The following is a 16361-nucleotide window of genomic DNA, read 5'->3' as shown; positions in this document are numbered from 1 at the left end:
AAAATACAATTTAAAAGAATCGAATTTTAGTTCTGTTCTTAAACTGTTCCCGGAATAAAAATCGTATATTCGTCACTTTTCACTATAACAAATTATTTTAAACTACTGAGCCATAAGAAAAGTCATTGGTTTGATGGGCCTCCTGCAGAGATGTGAGCGTAAGTAAAGTTGACAGATTTTCATTTCTGCGGGGCTAATTCCGCTTTTGAGCTCTGTAATTAAAAACATCAGTTGTTCACTGTGCAAGAAATAGAGGCAGAATTTGTAGCAGCGTGCACCATATAAACATGAAATGACTCATTTTGTATTTCCTGGTTTAAGGCACGTTCAAGGGTGTTTCTCCTCGTGTTGGAAGCACTGATTTATGTTTCTATCTTGGATATATTGAACACTTAACATCCTTATTTTTTCTTTAGGAACGTGAACAACTGCTGCGCTGTAAAATGGCGAAGAAGAAAAACCTAAAGGGACCAAAGGTGAGTCTTTGTTCTCTAATACACTTTCTTTTTAAGAAATCCACTGATCGGTAAATCTGATAAAAAAGCCTTCTCGGACTTGACTGAGTGAATCAGCATTTAATTAGATGGAAAACATTTGCAATTGTGCTTATATGTGTACGGAAAAAACGTCGTGAATAAAAGAGGTGATTGAAACTGCCACACCCCGAGCTAACTTTGGTCCACTGGACCAAAAATGGTAGAACGGAACAGCATGACCTGTCTCATCGCCGGTTTACAGACACATTCTAAGTGGTTGTATGATACAGCCGGGCATGTCTTAACCACGCATGCCTACAAAACGTGGTCTGAACCACGTTCGCGCCTTTACCATACCTGCTTTTACAACACATTTTGTTGTAAATGCATGATCGGTAACGGGATATGTGTGGTAAAGTTCACCCTCCAGCCCCCCTGCTCTGAGCCCTAAAACCTGATACCCCAAGCCCTGAAATCCACCTCGCCCCAGCCCTAATAACGACCCTGAGCCCTAAAACCTGGACAATTGCCCAAACAAGCATTGGCATATCCAATAGGTCTCACCTTTGAGTTCTTATAACTGTTTAGCTAGAGTTATTGGCTTAACCAACGTGCTTAAGCTATGTTGTAGAGCAGTGTGGCTGCTGGCAATTATGTCAGCATGTTTTTAAAAAGAGAGCGAAAGAGTAAGAAATTGTGTGTGTTGCTGATATCTGATAGAGAAATCTAGCTGCAGATTCCTTTATTTAGAATATCCTAGGCGTCAGATTGGATCTGGAAAACTTTTCCCCAGCTGTATCTCTGCATGAGAGGGGGGCCGCGTCGCCTGGCTCCGTCCTGACACCGTCCACGGAAGTGACGTCAATGGAGCCATATAAGTTCCCCTCGGCGTGCTGACGTCAGTATTTCATCTTTTCTGCATCCCAACGCGGATCCGGAAAAAGTGGTTCCTCTGGCCTGTTTTGATTCAGGCCTTCTCAATGCCTTTTCGCGTCTGGAACAGTGTGCAAATGCTTGCAGGCTTCAAGTAGTGTACGTCTGGTTCATGGCAGATATCGGCGACGGATCCACGCAAGATCTGCATGTGGTGCTTGGGTGGGCACAACGGCTCCGCCGAGTGCGACGGCTGCCGAAGCCTGAAGCCAAAGTCCTTGCGGGAAAGACAAATTAAATTGATGTACGTCCGGTTGTCCCTGTCAGATTCCTCGCGGCGCTGGCCTCCGTCTCCAGCGGAAGGGTCCAAACAGCACAGTTCTTCCTCCGATGCTGTGGTTCCTGTTTGGGGCAGATCCCGAAGTTGTTCCCGCGGACGTCTCAGGTAAGCACTGGAAGAAGTCACAGAGGTCGTCAACCTCGCACAAGCCTGACATTAGGGTCCGCCGCTCCCGGTCTTCACCTGACGCGGGCTCTCAGGAATCAGACCCCGCCTACCCATTCTTTCCTGGTGCTGGGGCAAATCGGTCCCAGATGGAGGCCTATTCCAGGGCTCTGCAGGCCTTCTTTGGGTCTCACCCTCTCCCTAGCGCGCCTTTGGGCCCCACAGTGGGTGTAGGGACTTAGGTCGGGGTTTGCCGGTGGGTTCGCCCTCGGGACCGACCGAGTGCCTTGACTCCGGTTCTGTGGTCGCTGCGACGTCGGGACACGGCACGGATGGGCATCCCACTCTGACGTCTAGTCCTGATGCATTTTTGCACAGTCCTACGAGGCTGCCTGTGTCGTCGCTGGATGCGGCTGCAGCGCGGAGTTCGACTCCGAGTTGACTTTGTTCCTTCCCGCAGACTCCTGCCTTGGTGGAGGTCGATTCGACGCCGTGCGGACAAGTTCTCTTCAGGGGTCATGGTCACTGATTCGATGCCATCCCGAAATCAGTCGGTGCCAGTTCCGTCCCTGGCTGCTCCTCTGTTGGTGGGGGACGTGACCTCAGTGGGTTCTCTGCCCACAGGGTTTTTACCATGCTCCATGGAGCAGGGGCCCATGGGGCGCAGGCCAGCTCATTTTTCTTGCCGGACCTCTGTCGTTGGGTGGACGGCTTAGCCTGCAGTTGCCAGCCGTCCCCAACGGATGACTTGCTGACTCCCCCTCGGATAGCCATGGAGGCTAGCGCGGACTTTGCAAGGGCGGTTCGCAGGGCTGCGGATATCTTGCAGATGCAGCTGCCCTCTGTCTTTGGATCCTTTGTTGCATCTTCTCCACCAGAGCACGGTGGATGTGGAGCCTTTCTTGCCTTTTGGCGGGTTCTTGTATGATGTCCTTCTGGGGACTTGGGCCAGACCCCATTGGTGACCCCGTGGATCCTGCTATTGCACATCGCAATCGGCCGGCTCCAGATGACCCTGCCTGTTTGTCCCTTCATCCTAGGGCTCAAGGTCTTGTAGTCCAGGCAGCGCTCCCTTCCTCTCCTCCACCATTGCTTCCTCCCACTTGGGAGTCTAGGTGATTGGAGTGATGTGGACACAATGTCTATGCATCCACCAGCTCTGGCCTTCCGTCCCTGAACACGGCCTGTGTGCTTGCTCGGGCTACTTCTGCCCTTTGCAACTCAGTCGAACTACTCCTTCCCTCTTTGCCAGAGGGCCCTCGTGCTGACCTGGTCCGGCTTATTCTGGATGGCCATGACATGGCGCAGTTTTCCATGGACACCACTGACTCCGTGGGTCGAGCAATGGCTAGGTCAGTTGCTCTGCGTCGCGTGATGTGGCTACGTGATGGCAGTTTCCCCTAGAATGTTCGGGAGCGACTTAGGGATCTGCCCTTTGTTGGGGCCCATCTATTTTATGAGCATGCCTACTCGGCGGTCCGGCGCCTCCTATCTGGATTTCCATGACTGCCAGATTTGTAGTCACCTCTGGTGGACTTTTTCGTAGTTGTCACTGTTTTATGATTTTCGTCTCTGGGTTCAAGACATTATTTCCCAGACAGGCTGTATGGCTGTTCAGTTAGGTTTTTCCTTGCTTTTGTGCAGCTGGGCCAGCTGTTTATATGGTTCTGTTTGATCTCTGCCTATGATCTTGTCCCAAGAGGTGCCCCTTGCTTTTTATAGGAATGTGACATACCCTATGTGGGGTATTCGTTCGCTATTGTGTAGCTGCTCTTCCTTGCCAGGAAGTTTTGGATGCTTCCGTGGAGCTCTCTTCGTTATTGCCTGTCCTTCTGGGATTTTTCCTGTGGGTTATGCTGTGGGCATCTCCCCTTTTTCCATGCTTTCTGCTGTGGTAGAATGTCCCCTCTGTTGAGGCCCACAGACTGACATGGGCCTCTCCTGGAGTTTCTGTATTGCTGCTTACGGTTGTTCCTTTGCACTCCCATGCGTCTGTGGACGCAGTTTGCTCTGGTGTATTGTTGGGGTTCTTCCGTATCCGACTCGCCCAATGGGGTTTTCACGTCCTCCTGCTTTGCATTTGGCTCATCCTTCCACCTTCTTTCTGCCGCTACCCCTGTTGACGTTCTTGGTTGTGGGTAAGCGTCCCTGTGGGTGCGTTGTTTCGTTCTGCTCCGTATTGATTTTTTCTGTATTCTGGACGGACACCGCCTCTGGTCTGCACTGTGTGTGCTCTCACGGGGTATCCGTAGTGTCCCTTGAGCCATTGTCTTGGCTGCATTCTCTCCCTGTTGTCTTCTTCCCTGGTGTTGGGAAAGGCTTGGGCACAACCTGTTGGGGGTTGGCCTATGGGCGGATGAGTTTCCTCCAGAGGGTATCTCTGTTGCGTTTTGCCTTGTGCCCCTGGCTTCCCTCTGATGGGACTATAAGGTGCCTGAAACCTATCGTTTTTTCAGTCAATTTCAAAGGTTTTTTTAAATGCTCATTTCTAACTATGCCTACAGAGATAGGACATGTGAAGAAAGAAGAAAAAACGCACAGAAAGAGAAAAAAGAAATGCAGAAAGAAGCAACAGAAGTCCTCAAAGATGAAGAAAAGATCAGGAAGAAGGAAATGTGCAGAAAGAACAAACAGAGGAGCAGAAAGAAGCCTTGTTACAAAATCATCCTGTACCCTCAACTGTTTCAGACGGATACTTGTGGTAACTGAGTCTGACTAACCAGTCCTAGAGCCAGTGCAATGTTAAAAGACACTTAGAATACAGTGAAAACACCTACATACACTAGGGAACAGTATGCGTTGGGGTCCCCCTGTGATTAGCATGACCTACTCTGTAAGCCCCTTGTATCTAATAGGGCAGGGGAATTAAAACTACCTCTAATGCGCCACAGGGCGTGTTTGCACAGTCACCTCAAGCCCCGTCGCATCCCCTCAGCGCTGTGCAAGCACGCTCTGTGGCCGTTTTAAGTTGGGAGATTAAGTCCACTTGAATCCTGAGGGTTGCTAGAGTCCAAATAGCCGACTAGGTACCTCCAGTAAGCGCCACAGAGCTGCGTTGCAGAGAAGTGTAAAAAGGGGCACGGCCTAGTCCACCTCTCTGCAACGCAGTGCAGTGGCGCTTACTGGAGGCACCTGGTGGGCTAGTTGGCCCCAGGGGCATTCAGGATTGCAGGGGAATTATTTCACCAACTTAAATGCGCCACAGGGTGTATTTGCACCTGTCACCTCAGGCCCTGTCCCCTGTCTTCACCACTGTGTAAACACGCTCTGTGGCCATTTTAATTTTGGAGATTAAGTCCCCTTGAATCCTGAGGGTCCAACTAGCCCACTAGGTACCTCCAGTAAGCGACACAGAGCTGCATTGCAGAGAGGTGTAAAAAGGAGCATGGCCTGGACCACCTCTCTGCAACGCAGCACAGTAGTGCTTACTGGAAGTAGAAGGTGGACTATTTGGCCCCCAGGGGCTCTGAGGATTGAGGGGGAATTAATTCCCCAACTTAAAACATGCCACAGGGTGTGTTTGCACACCTCACCTCAGGCCCCGTCCCCTCCCTTAACCACTGTGTAAACACTCCCTGTGGCGGTTCTAAGTTGGGAGATTAAGTCCCCTTGAATCCTAAGGGTCCCTAGGGTCATACTAGCCCACTAGGTACCTCCAGTAAGCGCCACAGAGCTGCGTTGCACAGTGTGTAAAAAGGGGCATAGCCTCTGAACACCTGTCTGCAACGCAGCTCCCTGGCGCATACTGGAGATACCTGGTGGGCTAGTTGGCCCTCAGGGACCCTCAGTATTGAAAGAGAATTAATTCCGCAACTTACAACTCGCCATGGGGCGCATTTGCACAATGGTGAAGGAAGGGGGCGGGGCCTGAGGTGACATGTGTGCAAACATGCCCTGTGGCGCTTTTTAATTTGAGGAATTAATTCCTCTTCAATCCTGAGGGTCCCTGGGGCCAACTAGCCCACCCACTTAAAATGCACCATAGGGCGTGTTTGCACACTTGTCACCTCAGGCCCCGTCCCTCCTTCACCACTGTGCAAAAGCGCCCCATGGCACGTTTTAAGTTGCCAAATTAATTCTCTTTCAATACTGAGGGTCCCTGAGGGCCAACTAGCCCACCAGGTATCTCCAGTATGTGCCAGGGAGCTGCGTATATATATAAATACACAATAGGCCTGGGGAGTAAATTCCGTTCCGCTCGTGGAATTTGGGTAATTTCGGGTTCCCGGAGAGCGCGTATTGGCAAAAATTCAGTGGCTTCGCTGAATTTTTTGCTTGTTTGTGTTTTCAAAATGCGTGTTCGCAAGATATTTCTCCCTGAGCACGCAAACAGTTCTGCAAACAGGAAAAAAGCATTGCGAACGGGCGGAACAAGCATTCCGTGTATTTGCAGAACTTTTGCGTGCTTGCAGACATTTTTTACTGTTTTGCAGAGCTTTGCGTAGCGCGACTATGCAAATTCCACCCACCCCTAGATGTCGGTGCCGTTGGTACCTCTCGGGCGACTTTCTATTCTCTAAGGGTATTCTTCCAGTGTACGCTTGGTTTTCACTTCACAACGTTTTCATGTATTTCTATGTGTTTTGTGCGCACACTAGGGGCAAGAATGCGGGGTCTCCCTGCAGCGGTTTCTGAGGATTATCCCAGGTCCCTCTCTCTCTCTCCCCCTCATGGGGGATCGCTTTGGGCATGTTCGGCTTGCCGGTGGCCCTTTGTCGTTGATCCTAGGGATATGGTTGCCTGGTTGGCTTCCTGGTGCTGTGCCCGTCTTTTCAGTTGAAGGGCACATGCTTTAATTGTTACGCTTCATCGAGCTATGCATTGTGTGGTGTGGTTTGCACAGTAAACAATGTCTCTTTTATGTATTCTTGTATTTCACATCCTTGTATCTCCTAGTATTCATTATTTGTATGTCTTGATATGATGCCCTCTGCCTTGACAAGTCATTTGTTTTGCCGCTTGTGTGTTCTGGCTCTGTCATCATGGTTAAATCCCTTCACTGGACCTTTGTCTCTTACAGATCCTGGAATCCAATACTCGCTTCCCCTCCTTTCATAGTAGTTTGTGGCATTCTGCCAATATGCACTGACCTTTCTGGTTCTGTGTTTTTGCCTCATCACTTTCTGGCCGACAGTCATCTAGTACTATCCTCTGACGGGTTGTGGTACCTTGCTTCCCTTCCTCATGCTACTGCCCTGAACTTCAAGGTCTGGTAATGCTGAGCTTTATGGGCCTGACATTGCGGCTTCCACCTTGTTTTAGTCTATGTTCTTGACGGACTACTTCCTTTGGGAACTTGGTGGGGTTCGGTTGCAGACCCTCTTCCAATGGTGTAGAGCTTTGGTATCTATTCTAAGCTAAGGAATCTGCAGCTAGATGTCTCTATCATATGAACGAGTTACTTACCTTTGGTAACGATGTATCTGGTAGAGACACAGTCTAGCCGCAGATTTTTTATTGCCTGCCCATGCTCCCCGTTCTGCGAGGACCTTTCAAGGTGGGGTTCTACCACATTGCCTCCTTATAGGTGGTGTTGGTCTTCCTGAGGGGTGCTCTAGTTCACCTACCTCTGGGGCAGGGGGTGTCATTCTGTTTTGGGCATATTGGCTCCCCACCCATTCTCGTTTATGGATGTGCTTTTCCACCCGAATTCTTCCGGCGTAGAGATACTCATGTTTTCCTTCCCTCCCTCCGCCCTCGTCTGTTTCTCCCCATTTCTTTGGGCTCTCCCTGCCTATGCTGCAGTCGATTGGGTGAGGTTCTATTTGACTATGCTACGATTCATAGATCATTGTGGGGGCTGTGGTAACCATTCTATGTGGTTGTTCACTCCTGGTCACTTGCCATGGGTCATGTTGTTCCAGTCTTGTGGTCCTTTTCAGTTACATCCTGTTGTTACGGTTTGTCTTTCCTGCAGTTTCATCCTATGGTTGCGAATTGCCTTTTATTTGTCATGCCATTTATTTCCACTGCTGTTTCCTCTTTGGGGGGAGGGGGGGTGCGGCTCTTTGCTTTAGTGGGACTTTTCCTGGGGCAGGTGCTCTATTCGCTTCCTTCAGTCCCTTCAAGTGTTGAGTCCCTTTTTTCAACATGGTGTTGTTTCTCATTCTATGATTTCTTATCATTGTTGTTTCACAGGTTTTTGCTCCTTTTTTGGCACACTGTTCCTATACTCTCACAGTTTTTACAGTGGCTCCATGTTGTGGCGTCGAAAGGTTTCACAGTAGAAAACTGACATCAGCACGTCTAGGGGGACTTATATGGCTCCATTGACGTCAATTTCGTGGACGACGTCAGGCAGGAGCCGGGCCACACCGCCCCCGGCGTGCAGAGATACTGCTGGGGAAAAAGTTTTCCAGATCCAGTCTGACACCTGGGGGATATTCTAATTTGAGGAATCTGTGGCTAGACTTTGTCTCGATACATTGTTACCGAAGGTAAGTAACTCGTTCATCAAGATGGAAGTTGAGGTCACAAACGTACGGAAAAGCGAGAACTAGTGCAAACAAAAGAGGGGAATAGATAGTGTGTATTATATTGAGAGGAAATTTTGGAGATATTAATTGAAATAGATTGAGTGAGTGTGTGATATAGAAAGAGAGAAGGTAGTAGAGTAGAGACGGAAAAAAAGAGTAGTATAACAAAAACAGCAAAAGAGTAGGTGGAAATGCCATTAGGATTATTGGAAAGAGATAGAGGAGAGAAAGTGTAGGAAGAGAAAGGGCGATAGAGGAAGTGCGAAAGATATAGAAATTAATATTAAGGATATTGTGAATTGTATGAAAATATATGAAAAATAGGGAGAAAAGAAAAGTAGTGGAGGGGAGAATGTGAAAAGTTGTTGTGAAACAAATTGTGAACATATTGTTTCAAAAGAAATAAAGAGAATGTTTGAGGACTAAAAGTGTATGTACTGTCAGAAATAAAAAGCTGAAATTCAAGAGAAGAAAGATTGTAGTTATGAAAGAGTGAAAGTTAAGTGAGGTGAATAGAGGAACTTAGCGGATGTGTACACACGATGTATGTAGAGTCAAAGAATTAGTATAAATATAACCAGATTAAGTCACACACCTGTCATTAAAAAACAACGCTAGCTCCCTGAAACAAAAAGCCTCTGGACGTTTTATATAATGTGAACTCTAGCCAAAGTAATCAGCACACTTCACATGAGCACCAGTTACATTACAAATGGACACATTCATTCTTCGGTATGGGGATAGTATGTGATTTGCCCAAAAGCATAAGATGTGGTATCTCCCGCTAAAAGTTAAAACTGGTTGCCCTGCGTAAATTCTACCAGCTTCAGGCATAATGCTACGTTATTGCGTAGAAAGGGCTGGAACAGTGTCAGTGGCATGGTAAGTTCAGCTTAATGTGCATATGACTCCCACTGTAAAATAATCCATCAAATAAATGATATGTAAGCACATTATTAATAATTATTGTTTTGTCAGAAAGTGATTGATATTTTTATTAATTGCCAGAAGACATTTGGCCATGTGTTAAGTATGTGCAGATTTGCTTCAGTGTTATAGAACCTCACACTGCTTGTAAGGCACAGGCATATCCATTTATCAATATTTACTCATTTGCTGAACTTCCAAGCATTGGAAGAACATCTATAGCACACAGAAGCAGACCGTGCATCGCTTTGCAGCGTGCGCAAGCTAGCACATTACATTCCATGGCTTTTTCAGCCCCCAGCGGAGTGAGGAATTAATTTCAATAATGGGCAGAGTTGGTTGTCCTTTCTTTGTATGGACTCCTACTACCTTTTATTTTTAAAGAAACATGTCTTTATATTGCACATTTGCTTGGCTTTGTAGTGCTGTGAATTAGAGAGGTATTAGTGAAGTGAGGTAACTGGTGAGTACCACGAGAGAAAGGAGTCTGTTTGCTGTATTGTGGACAGTTAATAGAGGTGTGATCATGGAGTGTTCAGCCACATGCGGTGGAAAATGCCCATTTCTAATGCATAAAGCAATGTAATGTAATGTAATGAGGAATTGTGTTGCACCACCCGCGCTTTGAACGTGGTGACAGTAGGCATTTTCTTGTTTAACCTTTTGTTGTGCCTCTGCCTGTTTGTGGATTGACTGTCTGGTTTTGGAGTGACAGGGGCTGGGGATGTGCATTCACTGTGGACATCCACTGGGGGGGTTTGAGGTGTGCCTGGCCTTTCCAAGATGACTCAGAGCTGAGCTGAATAGACCTTGTCTTCATTTAGAGTAGTGGGAGTTGTTTTCCTCACACCTGAATAGGGCCTGTCTCCCTTGCACAATGCTATCTCCGCCCACTGTGGTCATATTCCACTGTTGAGACTGAACTGGTTTGGACTGGGCTCAGAGACCCTTGCACAAAGAGAACAAATACAAAATGGGGTATAAGTAGTAGACCTTAAACCTCAGAATTGTAGATCACTCCTGTACTCAAGAGGATCCTTTGCCATGGAGAAGAGCTGTGAGGAGGAGTAGTCCCCCTTTGCTGTGTGCTGTGTGTGGTTGGCCTGCAGTTGCTGTTTCTGCCAAGGAAAGGGCAAAGACTGGAAGTTTGCTGTAAACCTGCTTGAAGAAGAATCTCTAAGGGCCTGTGTGTGCTGGCCTCCTGTTCTGAAGTCTCAGGAACACAAAGACTTCACCCCAGCTCCCCTGAACTCTGCTGCTGAGAGTTCTAACCTTCCAGGAGGTACCTGTTCCAGTTCTGGCCCTCTGGAGGTTATTCCTGCTATTGGAGATGGAAGAAACCTACAGAACTGAAAAAATCTATGCATCGGTCTTCTTGCGGATGTTTTCCTGACATAGCACCACCGTGGGAGAAAAATCTTCACACATCGCCGCACTGCTGCAGAGACAATGCAGTGCCTGTCGTGGCTGCAAGTACCGATGCATATCGGGATCGCTGCTGAAGAGACCAACGCAGTGCCACTTGCTTCCGCCGCATCAATCGTCAGCACACCCCGAATTTCCACACATCGCACCTGTGCGGCAAGTTTTCCCGATGCATCACCCGCGGACCAGAATCGTCTTGGAGTTCACACATCACTTCCCCTTAAAGTCCTGATTCAAGGCATCACTTCTCATGGGTGCAGCAGAACTGTTGCATCGCCTCCCCAAGGACTCAGGAACTGACCCATCTCTTTGTTTCTCAACGCTCCCCTCTCTGCAGCTGTTTGACCTTTTGAATTTTTTACGCATCTACAGGTACTCTGTGTAGAATCCCGCATCAATAGTTTTCTATGGACCAAGATGCTTGAAACCTTTTTAAAGTCATATTAAAGTCATATTCTTAGTACATGTATGTTGGATTTTTGTTGTTTTGGTCTTGCTGAGTTTAGCTAAAGATACTTTATTTTTGCTAAACTGGTGTGGTGTCCATTTGTGGTTTTATCACTGTATTACTGTGTGTTTTGAGTACAAGTACTTTACACGTTGCCTTTGGGATAAACCTGTCTGTTCGTGCCAAGCTATCCACTGGGTGAGCTGGGATTATCCAAAGTGTGTATCCCCTTTACCCTGACTAGTAGCAAGGGTCCCTATTTGGACAAAGGTACCTAACTTTGCAGACTAAAGACCCCCATTTCTAACACCTACCTTTTAGTAGCACCCTGTCTATAGGGCTACCTAGGGCCTACCTTAGGGGTCACCAATGTGTAATAAAAGGGGAGTTTAAGGCTTGGAAGGTGGTTTTAAATGCAAAGTCGAAATGACAGTAAACTGCACACACAAGCCTTGCAATGGCAGGCCTGAGACAGGTTTGAAAGGATTACTGTGTGGGTGACACAATCAATGCTGCAGTCCCACAACTAGCATTTAGCTCACAGGCCCTGGGTATATGTATACCACTTTACAAGGGACTTACGGGTAAACTAAATATGTCAACCTGGTATATACCAATATCACCATGTTTTAAGGGAGACACACATGCACTTTAGCACTGGTAAAGTGCAGAAAGTCCTAAAGCCGAAAAATGCAAGGTCAGAAAAATAAATAGGAGAGGAAGGCAAACAACAGTTAGGGTTGACCCTTCAGAGAGGGCCCTTTTCTAAGAACAACAGAATAGGGATGGCTTATGTGAACAAGGAATGGACTATGTCCTCCATAATGCTCTACGAAGAAGCTGCCCACCTCTGATTCTGGCCCGATGTAGTTAAATTGGTCTATCCACACCGCATCTAGCATTTACTCATTTACAGAGTCCTGACCGGCTTCTGTCAGTCAGTAATGCGAGTTGCGAGGCTACCTCTTCTCTTCCACGCATAGGGAGTTATAGTAAAAGGTCTCTATAATTATGTTCTGTCCCACTGAGCACCTGGTTTCTGGGTCAGTGGGAGATGCTAAGGCTCTGGTATGAATATTTCAGCTTCACTATACCTTTCAATGAATCCCTCCTACAAAAGGTCATGTTCCAACTCAGAATCACAAGGCTAACATAATTCTGAAGTCCTGAATTGGACAAGGTGGCTGTGATATTATGGCTTTCTTATCTTAAACGTTAATCCCTCATTGTGCTTCCTTTTAAGTATGATCTCCTTTCTCAGAACAGTGGTCACCTACTCTACCATCTCTTGTCAAGCTTAGCCTTCTGGACTGATATATTAAAGCTTGACTACATCTTTTTACCATCATTAACCTGAATTCCTGCAAGTTTCCTGTATGCCAGAATGATTTCTATCAGGGTAATCTACTCCAGCTGATGATCACTTTTCTCCTCCTGGTGCAAGTAAAATAGCATTAATTCTTTGCATACTGGAATTTTGCAACCTGTATGATTTGTATTTTCCATGGCAGAAAAAGATTGCAACTTCAAGACAGTCAAAGGACATGGAATGACCATTGTGTCATATCCCTTTTCACCGAAACATGAGTCTTTGTTTACATTTTGCTGATAGTGTGCATATTCCTTACCTCCCTTCCCTTGCTTCCATTTATACTTATGCAAATGTAATGTATCTGGGCCTCCCGGAATTCCTCCTTACGCGCTTGCAAATTGTCCAGAACTCTGCTGCACGTGCTATTTTTGGCCTCAATCGGAGAGCCAGTGCCAGCCATCTTCTTAACACCCTCCACTGGCTCCCAATCAGAAAGCGCATTGTTTTCAAGGCACTGACGATGGCTTTTAAGGCACTTCATGACACAGGTGCCGTGTACATCCGGAAACGGATGATGTTTTACCAGCCATCTAGAGCACTTAGGTTTTCCACTCTGGCCTTGGCCGCTGTACCAGCGATTCAGCGTACCCGGTGCAGCGGATGCTCTTTCAAACGCCTGGCTCCTCAGTTATGGAACGCTTTGCCTCTGTCTCTTAGGACCAATGGTAATCTTTTAGCTTTTTGGAAGGATCTCAAAACTCTGCTCTTTGTTCAGTAGGTGCTCTTTTGCTCCCCGTCTCCTGTTCCGCCGAGGGTTTTAAGCGCCGGGACACTCCACGGAGTAGATGAGCGCTATATAAATCTCTCCTTAACATAACATATACTTCCCCATTGAGATCTATTTTTTGATTCCTCCTTTCTCATAAGTTCATAATGCACTTGTGCTTCTTAGATGTCAGGTATAATTTTAATTCCAGATTATCGGCCCTTCTCCTTCAGGGTTACTGTATCTAAGGTATATGAAAGATCCAATATCTGTTAAGAGAACAAGTAATGCACCCCTTGTAAAGTTCTCACTGGTGGATAGGATGGCTCCTGCAGATTCCTTTCTGTCCTCCTGCCTCACCACCGGAGTATGGATGTTGGAATTATTGTGCTTATTTTTTTGTTAGTATTCACTTGTCAGATCTTTATTCTCTGGATGTGCTCAGAATATAGTCACACACAGAGCTGATGTCACTGACTCCTGTGTGCATGTGGCACCACAAGTATTGTCAAGCAGTATAACTCTGGCAGTTGTTTCTAGTTGCTGCAGCAAGAATAATCTTCCATTCATATGCTAATGCCTGGGAAGGGGTCATATATAGATTGTGGGGGAGTGGTGACATGCAACAGGAAGAACTTTACAAAAAGTTAAGCACCTTATTCTTCTTGCCTCCTGCCTACTTTCTAAGGAATATCAAATAACATCAGTGTATCAAACCAAAATATTTGTTACAAGATTCATCTTTCAAGTCCGTATAGCAATAAAAACCCTAACCACAATTTGAGTCAATATGTGCAGCCATCATTTTCTGCTCACTTTACCCACCATGCCACCTCTGTTTGGACTCAGCTTTTTGCAATATTAATTTATCCTGCCGTTGTACAATAAATCTAAAATCCCTTGTTGGGTGGCACATTTCTCTGAATTTATGGCTTTACGTCGACTAACCTGCTGCACTCTTTGATCCATGTGGCTCTCCTTCAGGCTCATTGTAAGTCCCATCTCTAGGACCACCTGGAAGCCTTGCACAGCCTGACCCTTGGAATTGCACCTTGGGGTTTTCTTTCATTAGGCTGATTCTTGGATAACAGGACTCAAGTACTTTCCCCACAGTCCTTCCTTTCTTCACCTCATTTTAAATACACAATGCTTTTTAACACTTGATGGGTGCCTTTTTAAAGCACTTTGCTCCTGGTGCCTTCTTTCACTAGACTGATTTATATAATACAGGGGGACCTTTTCCTAGACCCTACCTGGCTTGCTTCAGAAATTTAAACACATAATGGGTTTAAGTGCCTTATGATGGTATCGTTTTTTTTTAATGTCTGGAATGCGTTATGTAATGTTATGTATTATTAAAGTGCAAACAAATATCCCAAAGGGCATATTGGTGGTAGGGAGGATAGGTAACTGCAGAATAGAATTGTTATCAGTTAACGAAAGAAAAAGGTTTTAAGCTTCCTCCTCAGTAACAGTGAGAAGAAAGTGTTCCTGATGGACTCAGGAGTATTAAAGTGTAAAAAGAACATCTGCCCAGAAGATCAGTTTTGATACATGGAATGAGGATCAAATTGGTGAAAGCAGAATGAAGGACACAAATAGGACTTTCCCGAGTGCCCGTGTTAGACTTGCCCTTTTTGCAGGGTTATGCCCAAACTTTTTGCTTCTTCCTCCTATTTTTTCCTGACCTGTGTTGTTGGTTTTAGGACTCTGGGCACTTTACCACTGCCATTCAGTGCTAAAGTGCATATGCTCTCTGTGTAAATTGGGAACATGATTGGCATATTTGATTTACTGATCAGTCCCCAGTAAAGTGCACTGAGTGTGCCGGGGCTGGTAAATTAAGTACTACTAGTGGGCCTGCAGCACTGATTGTGACACCCAAACGAGTAGTTCAGAAACAGTAACTCAGACCTGCCACTGCAGTGTATGTGCACAGTTATTAACTGCCATGTAGACTTGGCAAGTGCACCCACTTGCCACGCCCTAACCTTCCCTTTTCTTATATGTAAGGCATCCCTATGGTAGGCCCAAGGTACCCCCCTGGGCACGGTGTGGTGTGTGTGAAAGATAGGACATGTACTGGTGTGTGTGACATATCTTGATAGTAAAATAGTGCCAATTTCGTTTTTCACTATCGAAAGGCTATCTTGCCCCGAAGGATAGAATGGAAGTTTATTTATAACATCTTATAAATATAACTTCCCATTGGAACGAGATAGAGAAATAAGGTTTAGGCTCTCTGAACTCAAAGTTTTTTTAACACATCTTTTAGTAAAGATGGTTTTTAAATTGTGTGTTTGAAAATGCCACTTTTAGAAAGTATCTTCTGAGGAATGGGACTACATCTAGCCCCAAAGAACCAATTGCACAGCATCATGCCGCCCCTGGCGTGCATGTTTTCTTCACGTCTTAACCTTTTCTCCATCATATACCAACTTTTTTCCATAATTTACAGTTTCTCTTAAACCAATATTTTCTCACTTTTGTCCAAATCCACAAACCGAATGCAATGCCAATTTTCAATTTTCTGATATTCCAACTGTGCCACTGGCCTCTTGAAAGAATACGAATAATGCCATGTTCATCACAAGCAGTCTTTATTTATGTTAAAACCCAATGCATTTCGGGCCATGGAGTGCCCTTCCTCGGGGGTCACTGCTGTGGTTGTTTATTTAAAAACGCCACCTTTCCTCGCCATCTTCCTCAACGAGGAAGATGGCGAGGAAAGGTGGCGTTTTTAAATAAACAACCACAGCAGTGACCCCCGAGGAAGGGCACTCCATGGCCCGAAATGCATTGGGTTTTAACATAAATAAAGACTGCTTGTGATGAACATGGCATTATTCGTATTCTTTCAAGAGGCCAGTGGCACAGTTGGAATATCAGAAAATTGGCATTGCATTCGGTTTGTGGATTTGGACAAAAGTGAGAAAATATTGGTTTAAGAGAAACTGTAAATTATGGAAAAAAGTTGGTATATGATGGAGAAAAGGTTAAGACGTGAAGAAAACATGCACGCCAGGGGCGGCATGATGCTGTGCAATTGGTTCTTTGGGGCTAGATGTAGTCCCATTCCTCAGAAGCTCTTTGTAACTTGATGGCAGTGGGGCAGGCCTAATGACCTTTCTGCACGCAAACAGAACAAAGGCAAGGAAAAAATATGGGACAAAATAAGAAACATGATAAAAAGGTGTGCATCCCTTTACCTTT

The 16361-nt window shown here is 46.1% G+C and overlaps 1 protein-coding gene across 1 annotated transcript in view; it reads left to right on the top strand.

Annotated features, from left to right (window-relative positions):
* LOC147725440 (janus kinase and microtubule-interacting protein 1-like) overlaps positions 1–16361 on the top strand; it is a 1438523-nt gene that overhangs the window by 1136467 nt on the left and 285695 nt on the right. The window contains exon 9 of the mRNA XM_086964109.1: positions 417–476. Within this exon, the coding sequence (XP_086820235.1) occupies positions 417–476 (60 nt within the window). The remainder of the gene's footprint in view (positions 1–416; positions 477–16361) is intronic.

Source organism: Lissotriton vulgaris, chromosome 3_2 (assembly GCF_964263255.1).
Source record: "Lissotriton vulgaris chromosome 3_2, aLisVul1.2, whole genome shotgun sequence".
Classification (NCBI taxonomy): domain Eukaryota; kingdom Metazoa; phylum Chordata; class Amphibia; order Caudata; family Salamandridae; genus Lissotriton; species Lissotriton vulgaris.
The sequence above is the reverse complement of the archived record's forward strand: the minus strand, read 5'-3'. Positions and strand labels throughout refer to the sequence as shown.